Source organism: Tribolium madens, unplaced genomic scaffold, assembly GCF_015345945.1.
Source record: "Tribolium madens isolate multiple individuals breed KSU strain unplaced genomic scaffold, Tmad_KSU_1.1 Scaffold_91;HRSCAF=231;Tcas5.2_LG7, whole genome shotgun sequence".
In the NCBI taxonomy this organism is placed as follows: domain Eukaryota; kingdom Metazoa; phylum Arthropoda; class Insecta; order Coleoptera; family Tenebrionidae; genus Tribolium; species Tribolium madens.
In genome coordinates, this window is record NW_025401063.1 from 1,452,977 (window position 1) to 1,466,609 (window position 13,633).

General features: G+C 38.8%; 5 protein-coding genes across 5 annotated transcripts in view; 2 read left to right on the forward strand and 3 right to left on the reverse strand.

Moving 5' to 3' along the window:
* LOC123010915 (L-asparaginase) overlaps positions 1 to 1,541 on the forward strand; it is a 3,602-nt gene extending 2,061 nt beyond the window's left edge. Inside the window, exons 6-9 of the mRNA XM_044408102.1 lie at positions 437 to 754; positions 971 to 1,159; positions 1,210 to 1,323; positions 1,369 to 1,541. Of these exons, the coding sequence (XP_044264037.1) occupies positions 437 to 754; positions 971 to 1,159; positions 1,210 to 1,323; positions 1,369 to 1,422 (675 nt within the window). The 3' untranslated portion in view covers positions 1,423 to 1,541. The remainder of the gene's footprint in view (positions 1 to 436; positions 755 to 970; positions 1,160 to 1,209; positions 1,324 to 1,368) is intronic.
* Positions 1,542 to 2,289: 748 nt separating this feature from the next.
* On the reverse strand, positions 2,290 to 4,709 carry LOC123011391. Its single transcript, XM_044408796.1, has 5 exons — positions 3,375 to 4,709; positions 3,233 to 3,316; positions 2,901 to 3,187; positions 2,608 to 2,794; positions 2,290 to 2,557 (listed from the first exon to the last, which is right to left on the reverse strand). Exons 1-5 carry the CDS (start codon positions 3,404 to 3,406, stop codon positions 2,398 to 2,400), a joined length of 750 nt encoding a protein of 249 aa, XP_044264731.1. The 5' UTR covers positions 3,407 to 4,709; the 3' UTR covers positions 2,290 to 2,397.
* On the forward strand, positions 4,266 to 11,912 carry LOC123011392. Its single transcript, XM_044408797.1, has 3 exons — positions 4,266 to 4,613; positions 4,661 to 4,841; positions 11,397 to 11,912. The coding sequence occupies exons 1-3, from the start codon at positions 4,464 to 4,466 to the stop codon at positions 11,741 to 11,743; spliced, it is 678 nt and encodes a 225-aa protein (XP_044264732.1). The 5' UTR covers positions 4,266 to 4,463; the 3' UTR covers positions 11,744 to 11,912.
* On the reverse strand, positions 4,843 to 11,166 carry LOC123011389. Its single transcript, XM_044408795.1, has 3 exons — positions 10,941 to 11,166; positions 10,482 to 10,893; positions 4,843 to 8,166 (listed from the first exon to the last, which is right to left on the reverse strand). The coding sequence occupies exons 1-3, from the start codon at positions 11,095 to 11,097 to the stop codon at positions 4,893 to 4,895; spliced, it is 3,843 nt and encodes a 1,280-aa protein (XP_044264730.1). The 5' UTR covers positions 11,098 to 11,166; the 3' UTR covers positions 4,843 to 4,892.
* A 1,049-nt stretch (positions 11,913 to 12,961) lies between the features above and the next one.
* Positions 12,962 to 13,633, reverse strand: part of LOC123011714 (nucleolysin TIAR-like) — an 8,905-nt gene continuing 8,233 nt past the window's right edge. The window contains exon 2 of the mRNA XM_044409298.1: positions 12,962 to 13,629. Within this exon, the coding sequence (XP_044265233.1) occupies positions 13,473 to 13,629 (157 nt within the window). The 3' untranslated portion in view covers positions 12,962 to 13,472. The remainder of the gene's footprint in view (positions 13,630 to 13,633) is intronic.

Consider the following 13,633-nt stretch of genomic DNA (forward strand, 5'->3'; position numbering starts at 1 on the left):
ATGGGTCCCTATTTAAAATTGAAAAGTTGATTATAGCCCAAAATATACTATGACATTTAGAAAAAATCTAAAATTGTCAGGTTATACTATTTTAAAAGCCATTGAATTTAGTTTTTTAATTTTTGAAATCGGGCCAAAAATAAAAATCCTACAGTTCCTGTCGTTTTTTAAAGATCACCTTGTATAACGGATTTAGTTAGTGACAAATTAACTATAAACAAAAGCATACAGAGTGAGAAAAAAACAAATGGCCTACTTTGACGATATTGTAAATTTTGAAAACCTGAAAATTGTGAAATTTTAAATTTTCGGGTTATTTCAATTCAAAGTAAAACAAGTTTGGGGTTCGAGCCCCGATCCGGCCCGTTTTTTTTTTTCCTTCGTTCGACAGTAAAATAAACACCAAAACCCCAAAAAGTGATTTTCCGCCCCTTAGATCCCCATTTTCGAGACCCGAAGTGACGCAAAAGACAACATTTTGTCGTCCCTAATCCTCGCCGGGTGTTACAAAATCCCCGAAGTTTGCATTTTTTTCGCCAATAAACTACTTCGCGGCAACCGAACGGCCAAAATCAGCTCAACACATTTGAACGCCTTCGACTCCCCCAATTACCAACCCTTGGCCGAGGTGGGGATCGACATAAAAGTCAACAAACACGCCATTTTGCCCCCCTCAGCCCCCTTTCAAGTCCACACGAAACTCAACGCCAACGTGGGGCTGTTGAGCTTCTTCCCCACAATCACCCCATGCATGGTAAGTCCAAAGTAACACTAAAAATAAAAAATTAAAACAAATTAAAAACTTTGGAACAAATATGACACCCGCCACTGACTTTGTTTGCTTGTCGCTATGGTTACATATGTATTTCGTTACGTTTCCATGGCAATTATGTGAACATCTTCACATGTGCGGCTCGTCAAGGTTAAAAAAAGGGATTAATTTTTTTTTTCGTTTTAATTTTTTTTTTAGTTTAGGGCAATTCTGCAGTGCCCCTCGGTGGAGGGCCTCGTTTTGCAGAGTTACGGCGTGGGCAACATCCCCTCGAACCGCAAAGAGTTGCTCCAAGTGATCGAGGAGGCTGTGAAAAGGGGCACCGTGATCGTGAACATCACGCAGTGCCCCCAAGGCACCGTTTCAGCGACTTACGAAACGGGAAAGGTTCGATTTCAGTGACTGAAAATTTCAAATTTTGGAAAAATTAATTTCAGGCCCTTGAAAAAATCGGCGTTATTTCAGGACACGATATGACAGCTGAAGCCGCCCTCACGAAATTGTGTTACGTCTTGGGAATCCCCGGATTGGGGTACGAGGACCGAGTTTTGGTAATTGTAAGAGCACAGTTGGCAGTATTGTAAGGTTTGTTTCAGTTGATGAAGGAGAATATCCGAGGCGAGTTGACCAATAATAATAATGTTTACTGATGAGATAATTTATTTAATAAAAAAGAGCTATTTTTGTGTGTACTGCGCCACGACGCCCCCGGCCGGTATCTCTGTTCTAATCTAACATTTTCATACTTAAATAAAAAATTTCGAAAGTCTATTTTTTGTATTTCTACAAGTCTTTCAGACCGCTAGAATTGCATTTTTATCAATTTTGAAGTTTTTAATTTTTTCGATTTTTGTTAAAATAGCCAAAATCGGATATAACTTCTAAACAATTGCGAATTCTGCGGTTTTCTCAACACCAATCGATTCCCCGGAACATTTTACGTACGAATACTTCGAAACATTTTACCCCTAAGGTATAGTTTCGCCGCATATCACAAAAGAAAAAAAAGAAAAAATTTTTAAACCGCACAAAAAACGTCATAAATTCAGTTAAAACCTATGCTATCTTATAGATCTTTTCACGCTGATTATGATGGTGTTAGATTTTTTGCAATAGCTCCAATAGTTTTGCCGTAATAGGCGTATAAAAAGTGAAAATTGGCAACATTGTAAAATTTAAAATTCGTTTTTCTCCAAAACTATAAAACTTGGAGCAAAAAACAAAAAAGCATCAGAATCGGCTTTAAATTATCTATTTAATAACGCAAACCCGGAGTCGTTCCAGATAATGGTTCCGGGTCTAGAACCATTTTTAGTTTTTTATAAAAAAAATTAATATCTCAAAAACTATGAGTCCTAGATTAAAACGGTTTGTATACTCGTATTCTCCATCCAGTCTTACATATTGTGTCAGTTTTTGATGAGATTCAATAAAACTTTATTTCTTTTTTATTTGTCACAATAACTCAAAAACTATTGATCATAGAGCATTTTAAACGATTGCATCGTGTCCAGTGAGTAATTCTACGTTTAAAACACTATTTTTAACAAAAAATAAATACATTTTAATAATAAAAAATGTATTTCAATTATTAGACTACAAAAAATAAATAAGTTTCAGGAAATTCAAGCCGGAAGTAGGCTTGCAATCACCTTCATTACATTTTCCTTACTTATGGGACATTTTGCGTACAAAGAGGAACATTTTTCAATATCGCCCTCCTTTCCCATATCCACCGCTTGCTTGACTGCAGTTCCATCAAGCATAAACGAAAATAAAGTATTACTAAAACAAAACATAAAAACAAAAAAATAACCAAAAAAAAAAACACATACTTGGCCACAGCATAGATAAACTGATCCAAAGTATTGGCTTCACCAGTCATCATATTCCTCTGGGCCTCATTGACATAAGTACAAATCACTCTTTGCATACAAGTACTACTGTCAATATTGTGCTGCTCTAAAGAATTGTCAATTCGGGCCAAAACGTCCGTAATTGCCGACATATCATTCTCCAAACCTTATATCAACAAATAAAATAAAAAATCAAGTAACCTATAATTTTGAAATTAGGTTGGCAATGACAGTCAATGTTGCCAACTTAATCCCAAAGTCGCGAAAATTACTTCTATATCCGTGTCCGCCGGCGAAGACCGCCGCCAACTTGGGGACGATCAAAACCGCCCCCAGGCCGATCAACGCCCCCAAGGCGATGCCCCCCACGTCGATCTTCATCGGACTGAAGACATAGCCGCCACTGCCCCCATACTGGACCCCGTTTCCGGTGTTTCCGAACGAAGTGACCGGAATTCCAAACCGGAGTCGTTCCGAATCGTCCTTTTTCTCCACCCCTTTGGAGGAGTTCCCCGGTAAACTCGACTCGTAGTAGCGATTCCCTGAGGAAGGCTGAAATCTGGGAGAAACGTGTGACTCGGTGATGGGATAAATCGGAACGTACCCTTCATCCGGGAGGTATTTTTTGGGCGAGGCGAGAGCCGAGCTGACCACTAAGAGAAACAAGCACAAGGGGTTCATTGTCGCACTGTGTGTGAGGTGAAACGTCGTGAGGGTTTTTATATATGTGTTGGGGACACACTCACTGGTTTGAGACAATGGACAATTGAGATTTCATCAAAGAGGCTTCACTTTCGCGGTGTCGCGGTGCATGGCTTCGGGGGGCTTACGTGATAATAGGGCCGATTTTGAGACATTTTCCAATAATTAGGGCAAGTAAAATACTAAACTGATCATGAAAATAATAAAATCAATGAAATTCAATCGAAAAAGTTCTTTCCACTTGCTAAAAATATAATTGTGGGCAATTATACAGCTCGTTGCACTTAATTCTTCTCGGAAGACAAAGCACTAATGCCTGAAATTCGTGTAAAATCTCTCTAGAAGACAAAACAGCGACAAGTGACCCAAAATTAAAAAAAAGAAATAAAAAGTTTTGATTGGTAACTGATCGATTCCAGGTTTACACCATTTGAAAGCAAATCAGCAGATTCTAATAGTACTTTAATTTTTCTTATAGAGTCTATAGTTTCGGAGAAAAATGCGTTTAAAAATCAAATTTTTTTAATTTTTCTATTTTTAATCAACTGTTACTAGAGTTATCATAAAAAGTCGGCCATATTCGTAATCAGCGCATCGAAATCTATAAAATGAGATAAGTTTGAGACCAATATCTCACAATTCATTTTTTGGCCCAAAAATTTTGGCATCAAAATTGTAATCACATGTCAATTCTGGTGAGACTATTTTTGCACCAGACTGATGGAAAATGTTCTGGGAAATGCACTGGTGTTGAGAAAACCGTAATATTTCAAATAGTTTAGAAATAATTGGCGATTATAGATTTTGTCTTTTTTTGCCTAAATCTATACATCATAAGGTGAGATTTGTCTTTTGTCCTCATTTTTTGTTGTTGTCATTAAACATCGTTTCAGATGTTTATAATTTCACTCATACCAACAATGAAATAGCAAAAACCTCTGATGTTGTAGACAGTGCAAGAAACACAATCAATCCCGAATGCAAACAACAAAATTCACACTTTCTATTTGTTGTATTGTGTTCATCCTCATTCATGCTCGGCTTCATTTTGCATAACTTGTGATTAAGCTTCAACGAAAGTCCCCAAAACGTATCATTAGTGCCACACTCGAGCTCAAATCAACACTACTAAAATGCCCTCCATTACACATTTACTCCTCATCTCAGTCCTAATTTCCGAAAATTTGTGCAACAACATGACTGGCAAATACCACACAATGGATACCCAATCCAAGACCTATAAACTACTAACATTCAACACGGAACAAAACGGAGACATCAGCGTAAGTTTTTCACTTCTCTCAAATTCGATTTCTCATGAAAAAATTAGATGGAATTGGCATTCAACGTCCCATTTATCACAATCCCGGTGAAAAAATCCGTCGATATGGCCAAAGGTGCCATTGCCAACCTCAACGTGGGGGCTGTAGTCCTCGCCGGGGCTATCGCCTTCGCCTTCAGTATCATCATCCCGGCAATAGCCTTCCTCATGTCCAAGAAAACACGAAACGGTAAGCCAAATTATTTATTCAAGACGCCACACACACATATCAATGAAAAGATCATTTCTTCTTCCCCTTCTTCCCTTTTTTACCACCCTTCTTCCCTTTCTTATCCTTCTTCCCCTTTTTCCCCTTCTTCCCACCCTCCGATTTAACCTCAAAATCAGTCGCCAAATACTGCGTATCACAATGAACCACATTCCTCTTCCTCTTGAACCTTTCAGGATGTATAATCCCAGCCGGGGGAGTAAACTCAATCTCCAACTCACTCTCACTCGACGACTCTTCATTTTCTTCCCCATCACAAAAACACGACTTGTATCCCTCCTCCCCTTCTTTCTTATTCTTCACAATTTTGAACTGCATGGGAGTACAATCCATATAGGGACTTTCATTCTCCACCAAAGTGTGAGGATCCTTCAGGGGGTTCATCGTAATCCAATAGCAACCATCATGCTTCTTAATATGAAGTGTTGGTTTCGGTTGTATATTAATCGAAGTGCCTGACTCGTAAGCCCCTCCACCTTTCTTCCCCCTTCGAAAGTCCTTCAACTCTAACATATGTAATCCTTGGGCTTCACGATGCTTCCGAATTCTTTCGGCTACTATTTTAGAAATTGCTCCTGGTCTCCAACCACGTCGTGGTTTAAGCCTCAGACAAGGAGTGAAGATATTCCACAACCACCCCATTCTTGGAGGAACATTGTAACCCGGGAGGACACACTCCTTGTGACCTATATGAACCCCAGGGTACTTATCACCGATCGTGTACACAAACCGACCTTTATTCTTCTTCTTTTTCTTACACCCCATGTGGGGGATACCCTTAGTACAAGGGCAAACGTCACAAACTAATTTGCCCCCTTTCGATTTGCATGTTTTGGGAGTACAAGGGGCCAAATCTATACTAACTCTAGTGTCAGACTTGTACTCCAACAGTCCCTCCTCCAATACGCGCTCCTCAAAACCGCCAGTTTCACGATGACAGGGACATTCAGTACAAACTAATTCTCCTCCTTCTGCCTTACACGTGCCCTTATTACAAGGGGCATTATCAATCTCCACACGTGTCTCACTCGTGTATTCAACACCTTCGTTTAATTCCCTCCCTCCTTTAGTGGAGGTTTTATCTTCACTCTTGAATGGACAAGAGGGATTTGCACATATATCACCATCATTTTTTTCCTCCACCATACATGGTTGGGGTGCAGGTGGAGGGCAAGGTTTCATGGAGGGACACTCCATACCTGCCATACACAATTGGAGGAGGTCTTGGAGACCGGTCCCTCCATATGGACATGTACCATCAGGACATATCGTTATGGGGTTAAAGTAAGGGAGTAGTGCTTGTAAACAACTCAAGTTGTAGGGACATGGAGGTCCTTGACACACCTCCTCTTTGGGGGGAGGATAACAAGGAGGAGGTTTAGCGAAACATGTTTTGGGGGCATAGGGACACTCACTATTGCCACAAAAATCTTCACTATTTTTCGTTTGGGTGTCTTCTTCACAATCTCCACACTCCATATCGGGGGGTTTCTTCATATAAGGACACTCGGGATTGGTGCAAGAATCGTTCGGGGGGTAACAAGGAGATGGTTTTTTTGTGACATAGGGACACTTGGGATTAGCACAGGGATCCTCTGGGATGTAACAGGGAGAAGGTTTCTTCTTTGGAGGATCCTTCATATAGGGGCATTCAGGTCCGCCATAACAAATTCGCATCAAGTCACAGTTTCCGGTCATCATGGCATAGTAGGCTAGGAGATTTTGAAGACAAGGATTGGTAGGATATGGTGGTGGTCTACAAGATGGCGGTTTTTTCACACAAGATGGCTCCTTCTTCGTCATGTAAGGACACTCGGGATTATCACATAAACTATTCTCCTTTTTGGGAGCGTAAGGACACTCGGGATTTTCACAAACACTTTCAGTTTCACTCTTCTCCGCATAAGGACACTCCTTAGTGGCAAAAGGACATGTGGGGGAATCACACGGAGGCGGCGGTGTGAACGGACAATTAAAATTCCCACAAGGTCCTTTTGCCAAAACAGCATTCAAACACTTGATTTCCTTCGGGAGATAAGGACAATCGGGATTTTTACATCGTCCTTTCGGGAGTGGATCTGGACAATCCCAATGGATGGGGGGAAGATCGGGTTCAACAGGATAGGGACATTTAGGATGTCCACACTGTCCCGAGGGGGCCGCTGGCAAATACTGCAACTCCATTTCGGCGTCTTCATCCTGCAGCCCCCTTTTGTATTTAGCATAGGCACATTTAGTGGAACCACAAGCCCCCTTTACTTTAAATTTCTCCTTGACTGGTTGTTTGACAGTTGGCGTCGGTTCGGCCATTTTGTATACATTGTCAACCGAGTAGACATCTTGTTCATGTTGGCAACGCTGTTTACAACTTTCTTTAGTGACATTAGGGGCGAAAGGACACGTGACTTGACCACAAGGACCCAACGCTTTCTTATATTTCCTCAAGACTTCGTCAAATTGATCCATTACCTCTTTACATTCATGAAAGGGGCTCTTAACATCGTCGTAATCCAAGACTCCGCCCCCTGTCAAACGTAAAGGGGAGGGGAAATTTTGACAATAACACGAATTGTGGTCATGCTTGTGACAATCACAGGGTTTTTCTTTTTTCTTTGATTTAGGTTTCCAACACGATTCGTGCCAATCAGATTTCTCCTCTTTCGGAATGAAGGGTTGGGAGGGTCGTTTAGGGCGTGAAAATAACCCATATGGGCCATACTCATCAAACACACCATATGTTTGACTTATACCATAAGTGATGGGCAATGATGGTTCCCCATAAACCGTTCCAAGACCCTTCGTAGTGGCCAATGGGCCGATTCCAAACTCTTTAAATTTCTTCGCCGCCGGACAATCTTTATTTTTACACAACATTCGATTGATTTTCTCAATAGTCAAACTTTCTTCATCTACATCTTGCTCTTCAGCATCGAATTTAATCTCTTGAAAACTCGAATCACCTGCTGGTTTTTCAAACTCGAAAATAAAACCATGGGAACCCCCGCGAATCCGTAAATCGATGTATTTGTTCTCTTCCGGTTTTTCCATCAATGAAACAATGTCGAATGTGAGAGCTGAGGGACTTTTACCAGTGAAAACGTTTGCAATGGCAACGTTAAATTCCTCAGGAAGGGTGCTGTATTGAGGGTCAAGGGTCGACTTGAACAGGGCCATCCATGATCGTTGCTGATCTTCACGCAAAGAGGTGTCTTTTGACGGGTTGTTACTCTGCTGGTCGGAAAAAAGACAAGTCAGGGGGAGCAAGTCGTCAGACTCTCCATTCATCCTAAGAAAATAATAATTCAAAAAATAATCAAAGTGGCCTATGACTAAATTAAGTTGACAGCTTTGAATAATGTCAATTTTCATGTTTCTCTTTTTCAGTGCTGCCAACTTAATTTCGCACTTCATTTATCCTAATAAAATAGAAGTCGTCGAAATTAAATTAAGTTGGCAGCTTTAGATAATAATGAAATTTGTCAATTTTCATGTCTCTGTTTTCCAGTGTTGCCAACTTAATTTCAAAATTACAAATAACAATTGAAAAACTCTCTATTCATCCTAAAAAAATAAAAGTCAACGAAATAATCAAAGTCGCCGGCGACTAAACTAAGTTAACAGCTTTAAATAATGACATCTGTCAATTTTCATGTCTGTTTATAAGTGATACCAACTTAATTTCAAAACACAATTACAAGACTCTCTATTCATCCTTAAAAATAAAAGACACCGAAATAATCAAAGTCGCCTGCGATTAAATTAAGTTGGTAGCATTGAATAACAATAAAAATTTAAAACTCTCCATTCATCCTAAAAAGATAAAACTCAACGAAATAATCAAAGTCACCCGTCACTAAATTAAGTTGGCAGCTTTGAATAATAATGACATCATGTCTGTTTTTCAGCGTTACCAACTTAATTTCAAAATAACAGGTCAAAATTAAGACTACTTGTCATAAAAAATAAAAGTCATCGAAATAATCAAAGTCGCCTGCGACTAAATTAAGTTGGCGGCTTTGAATAATAATGACATCTGTCAATTTTCATGTCTGTTTTTCAGTGTTGCCAATTTAATTTCAAATTCACAAGTCACAATTAAAAAACTCTCCTTTAATTGACAACATTGAATAACATTGACATCTGTTAATTTTCAGTGTCACCAACTTAATTTCAAAATCACAGGTCACAAGACTCTCTATTCATCCTTAAAAATAAAAGACACCGAAATAATCAAAGTCGCCGACGAATAAATTAAGTTGGTAGCATTGAATAACAATGACATCTGTCAATTTTCATATGTCTGTTTTTCAGTGTTGCCAACTTAATTTCAAAATCACAAATAACAATTTCAAACTCTCCATTCATCCTAAGATAAAAGTCAACGAAATAATCAAAGTCACCAAATTAAGTTGGCAGCTTTGAATAATAATGACATCATGTCTGTTTTTCAGTGTTACCAACTTAATTTCAAAATAACAGGTCACAATTAAGACTACTTATCATAAAAAATAAAAGTCATCGAAATAATCAAATTAACCTGCGACTAAATTAAGTTGGCGACTTTGAATAATAATGACATCTGTCAATTTTCATGTCTGTTTTTCAGTGTTGCCAATTTAATTTCATATTCACAAGTCACAATTAAAAAACTCTCCATTTGCCTTAAAAAAATAAAAGTTAACGAAATAATCAAAATCGTCTGTGACTAAATTAAGTTGGCAGCTTTGAATAATAATGAGATCTGTCAAATTTCATCTTTGTTTATCAATATTGCCAACTTAATTTCAAAATCACAGTTCACAATTAAGACAGCATACATTAGAAAAAAAAAGTCAAGGAAATAATCAAAATCGCCTGCTACTAAATGAAGTTGACATTTGCCAATTTTCATGTCTTTGTTTTTCAGTGTTGTCAACTTAATTTCAAAATCACAGGTCACAATTAAAAGACTCTGTTCATCCTAAAAAAAATAAAAATCACCGAAATAACCAAAATCTGTGACTAAATTAAGTTGGCAGCTTTGACGTCTGTCAAATTTCATCTTTGTTTATCAATGTTGCCAACCTAATTTCAAAATCACAGTTCACAATTATATATTACAAAAAAAAAAAATAAAATTCAAGAGTCGCTTGCTACTAAATTAAGTTGACATTTGCCAATTTTCATCTCTGTTTTTCAGTGTTGCCAACTTAATTTTAAAATCGCAGGCCTCAATAAAAAACTCTATTCATCCTAAAAAAATAAGTCATCGAAATAATAATAGTAATAATAATCTGCGATTTTTAAATTAAGTTGGCAGGATATAATAATAATGACATCTGTTAATTTTCATGTCTCCGTTTTGTCAGTGTAGCCAACTTAAATTCGAAATCACAGGTTACAATTAAATGATTGCATGCATCAACGAGATAATCAAAGTCGCCTGCGACTATGTTTTGAATAACAATGACATTTGACAATTTTCATGTCTGTTGTTCAATATTGCCAACTTAATTTCAAAATCACAGGTCACAATTAAAAAAAAATAATCAATTGTCAGTGTTTTTCATTGTTGCCAACTTAATTTCAAAAAGAACATTTTCGTTCAATTGAAAGCCTCACTTTTGGCACTGGAAGGTGGTTTGCCCTCGGGCCCCCTTGATCAAAAACTTCTTTTTGGCGTCTTGTTCGCTGTTCAAAAGTTGAAAACTCGTCTGAATAGTGTTCCCAAAAGCGGACAGTTTCACACTAGCCTTGATGTCCCCCATGATCCTGTTCGAGTCCTTCTCCTTGACCAAAAACTGGTCTTGCATCGAAACGGGGCCTTTAACCCCAAAAGTCTCCTTCGACTTTTTCACCAAAGTGTAAAAATCCTTCGTCCAGTAAATGGGGGCACTCCCAATGGGCTTATTCTTGATGTAGACCACGATTTCGAAGGGGTGCGAGTTGATTTTGGCGAGGAGGTCGTCGGGGGTGCAGGCAAACAGGGTGGACCTGCCGCAGTTCATTTGCATTTCTTTTTGCTCCTCGTTGGCTGAAACACACAGTTAGGGGGATTCACGCCGGTTTGGGGGGTTTTACAGTCGGGGAAGGCCTGAACTGTGAAGACGTCCATCTTGATGTCCTTCCCCACGCCCCCGGAAACCACCACGTCCACGGAGCGGGGGTACGAGGGGAGATTAGAGGAGAAAGTCACCGTATCCACGAACAATTCCAACAAAAAGAGATAATTTTCCATATTGAATTTACACGGACAAAATTTACAAATTTTACACAAAATTTGACATTTATACTGACTACCAACTTGATCTCGAAAACCGCCATTCCACGCAATAGTGACTTTCGAAATTAGGGGTTGGTACCCGAATTAAATATTTATTAAACGCGATAAAACCACAAATCACACGTAACAAAATCACTGAAACTTGTCTTGTATCCCCTCAATCAATTACTTGCGTAAAAATAATTTATTTTTTAATTACCAACCAACAGTTGGTAATAGAATTCACTAAAACCTCCCGCGTTTTTTGTTTTCAGGTGATGGGCAAGCCTGGTGGGGCTATTTGGAGCTGCTCGACCGCAGTTTGAGCGAAAATGGGTTCGACTCGACGTCGTGTTTACAACGAGTGGTTTGTTGGGCCGTTAAAAATTCCGCCCAAAATGTGAAACAGGGGCACAGTTCGAGCAGTGATAAGATTATCGATGGGTTGGCGTCGAGTCAATGGGTCCTGGGGATGGTCGAAGGCTCGGTGGTACACGACGCCGTCAGAAATGGGCTAGGGGGGAAAAACTGTGCCAAGGTGTATGGGCAGTGCCAAATAATCCAAGAGTCCATACGGAAAATGACCAAATTCGTACACACCATCAATAACAAGAAGAAATAACGGTGAATTGTGTGTCTAATAAACAATAAAAGACGATTTTGAAGTGGTAAAATTGGATTTTTTGGGGTTGGTGGCTCGTTCGGTGTATATTTGGTTGCATACATTTGGGTGCAAAGCCAAAATTGCAATAAAAACGAAATTTTTGGGGTAAATTGGGTGTGAAAGGAAAGAGAAGGTTTCAGACCTGAAGTTTTTATTAACAACGGTGAATTGTTGCTCAGTTTGGTGATTAATGAACAATAAAAGACGATTTTGAAGTGGTACAGTTGGAGACAAAATACTTGGGTTGTCAATGTCCCTTGTGTGACATTAAATTGTAAAGCATGCTTTAAGACTGTTAACCTTATTTTTAGCTATTGTCAATCATAGTTGACAAGTTGTACATATTTTTGTTAGAAAGATATAATAGCTGTCATTAATTTGAAATTGTCATTCATTAAAGCTTGAATTACATTAAAGTGTCAGAAAAGTGACGACCAAAGTATTTTGTCTCCAACTGTGAAATTGGATTTTTTGGGGTTGAAAGCGCGCTTGGTGTGTATTTGGTTGCATACCTTTGAGTGCAAAGCCAAAATTGCAATAAAAACGAAATTTCTGGGTTAAATTGGGTGTGAAAGGAAAGAGAAGGTTTCAGACCTGAAGTTTTTATTAACAACGGTAAATTGTTGCTCAATTTTGTGTTTAATGAACAATCAAGGCGATTTTGAAGTGGTAAAATTGGATTTTTTGGGGTTGGTAGCGCGCTTGGTGTATATTTGATATCATAATACATTTGGACGAAAAGCGAAGGTTTCTGATCTGAAGTTTTTATTAACAACGGTGAATTGTTGCTCAATTTTGTGTTTAATGAACAATTAAAGACGATTTTGAAGTGGTAAAATTGGATGTTTTGAGGTTGGTGGCGCGCTTGGTGTATATTTGGTTGCATAGATTTGGGTGCAAAGCGAAAATTGCAATAAAAACGAAATTTTTGGGTTAAATTGGGTGTGAAAGGAAAGAGAAGGTTCCAGACCTAAAATTTTTATTAACAACAGTGAATTGTTGCTCAATTTGGTGTTTAATGAACAATAAAAGACGACTTTGAAGTGGTAAAATTGGATGTTTTGAGGTTGGTGGCGCGCTTGGTGTATATTCGGTTGCATACATTTGGGCGCAAAGCCAAAATAGCAATAAAAACGAAATTTGTGGATGAAATTGGGTGTGAAAGGAAAGAGAAGGTCCCAGACCTGAAGTTTTTATTAACAACTAGCATATACATTATTATTTCTTGTTATAAAATCTGTCTTATTCAGTTGGAAAGACAATCATGCGCATCATCATAAAATCATTCAGATAAACGTGATATATTAATGATTACAGTGTGTTTGTCTAACCTAATTATACATAATCTACAGTAACTGTTTAATTGTCACGCTCGTCATTTGTCCACCCACAGTCACTCAATGAGAGAAAAAAAGACAACTAAATTGTATCACGCATAATCAGTTTAAGACCACCAATCGCACTTTGAAATCAACTATATACAAAAATGAAGGTGTATAGAAACGCAACCAACTATACAAAAATATGTATGAAAAATAACTCCTATGAGCGGCACACACCCAAGTCTGAAGAAACCAAAGTGCGTTGATGATGCCAACTACATATTATTATCCAAATATGTAATTTCTTAGTCTCTTAACTAGAATCAAGTCAGCACACACTGCACCCCACCGATTCGTTTTTGTCCTCACTGCGATGGATACTTGTACATCACGGGAACGTTGGGCTGCTGGCCCCCCGGCTGGGCGGCGGTCCATTGCCCCTGCTGGGGCACCATGCAGTACTGCTGCTGGTATTGGTACTGCTGGTAGGGGTAGGGGTAGCCCCCGTAGCCTTGGTACCAATACC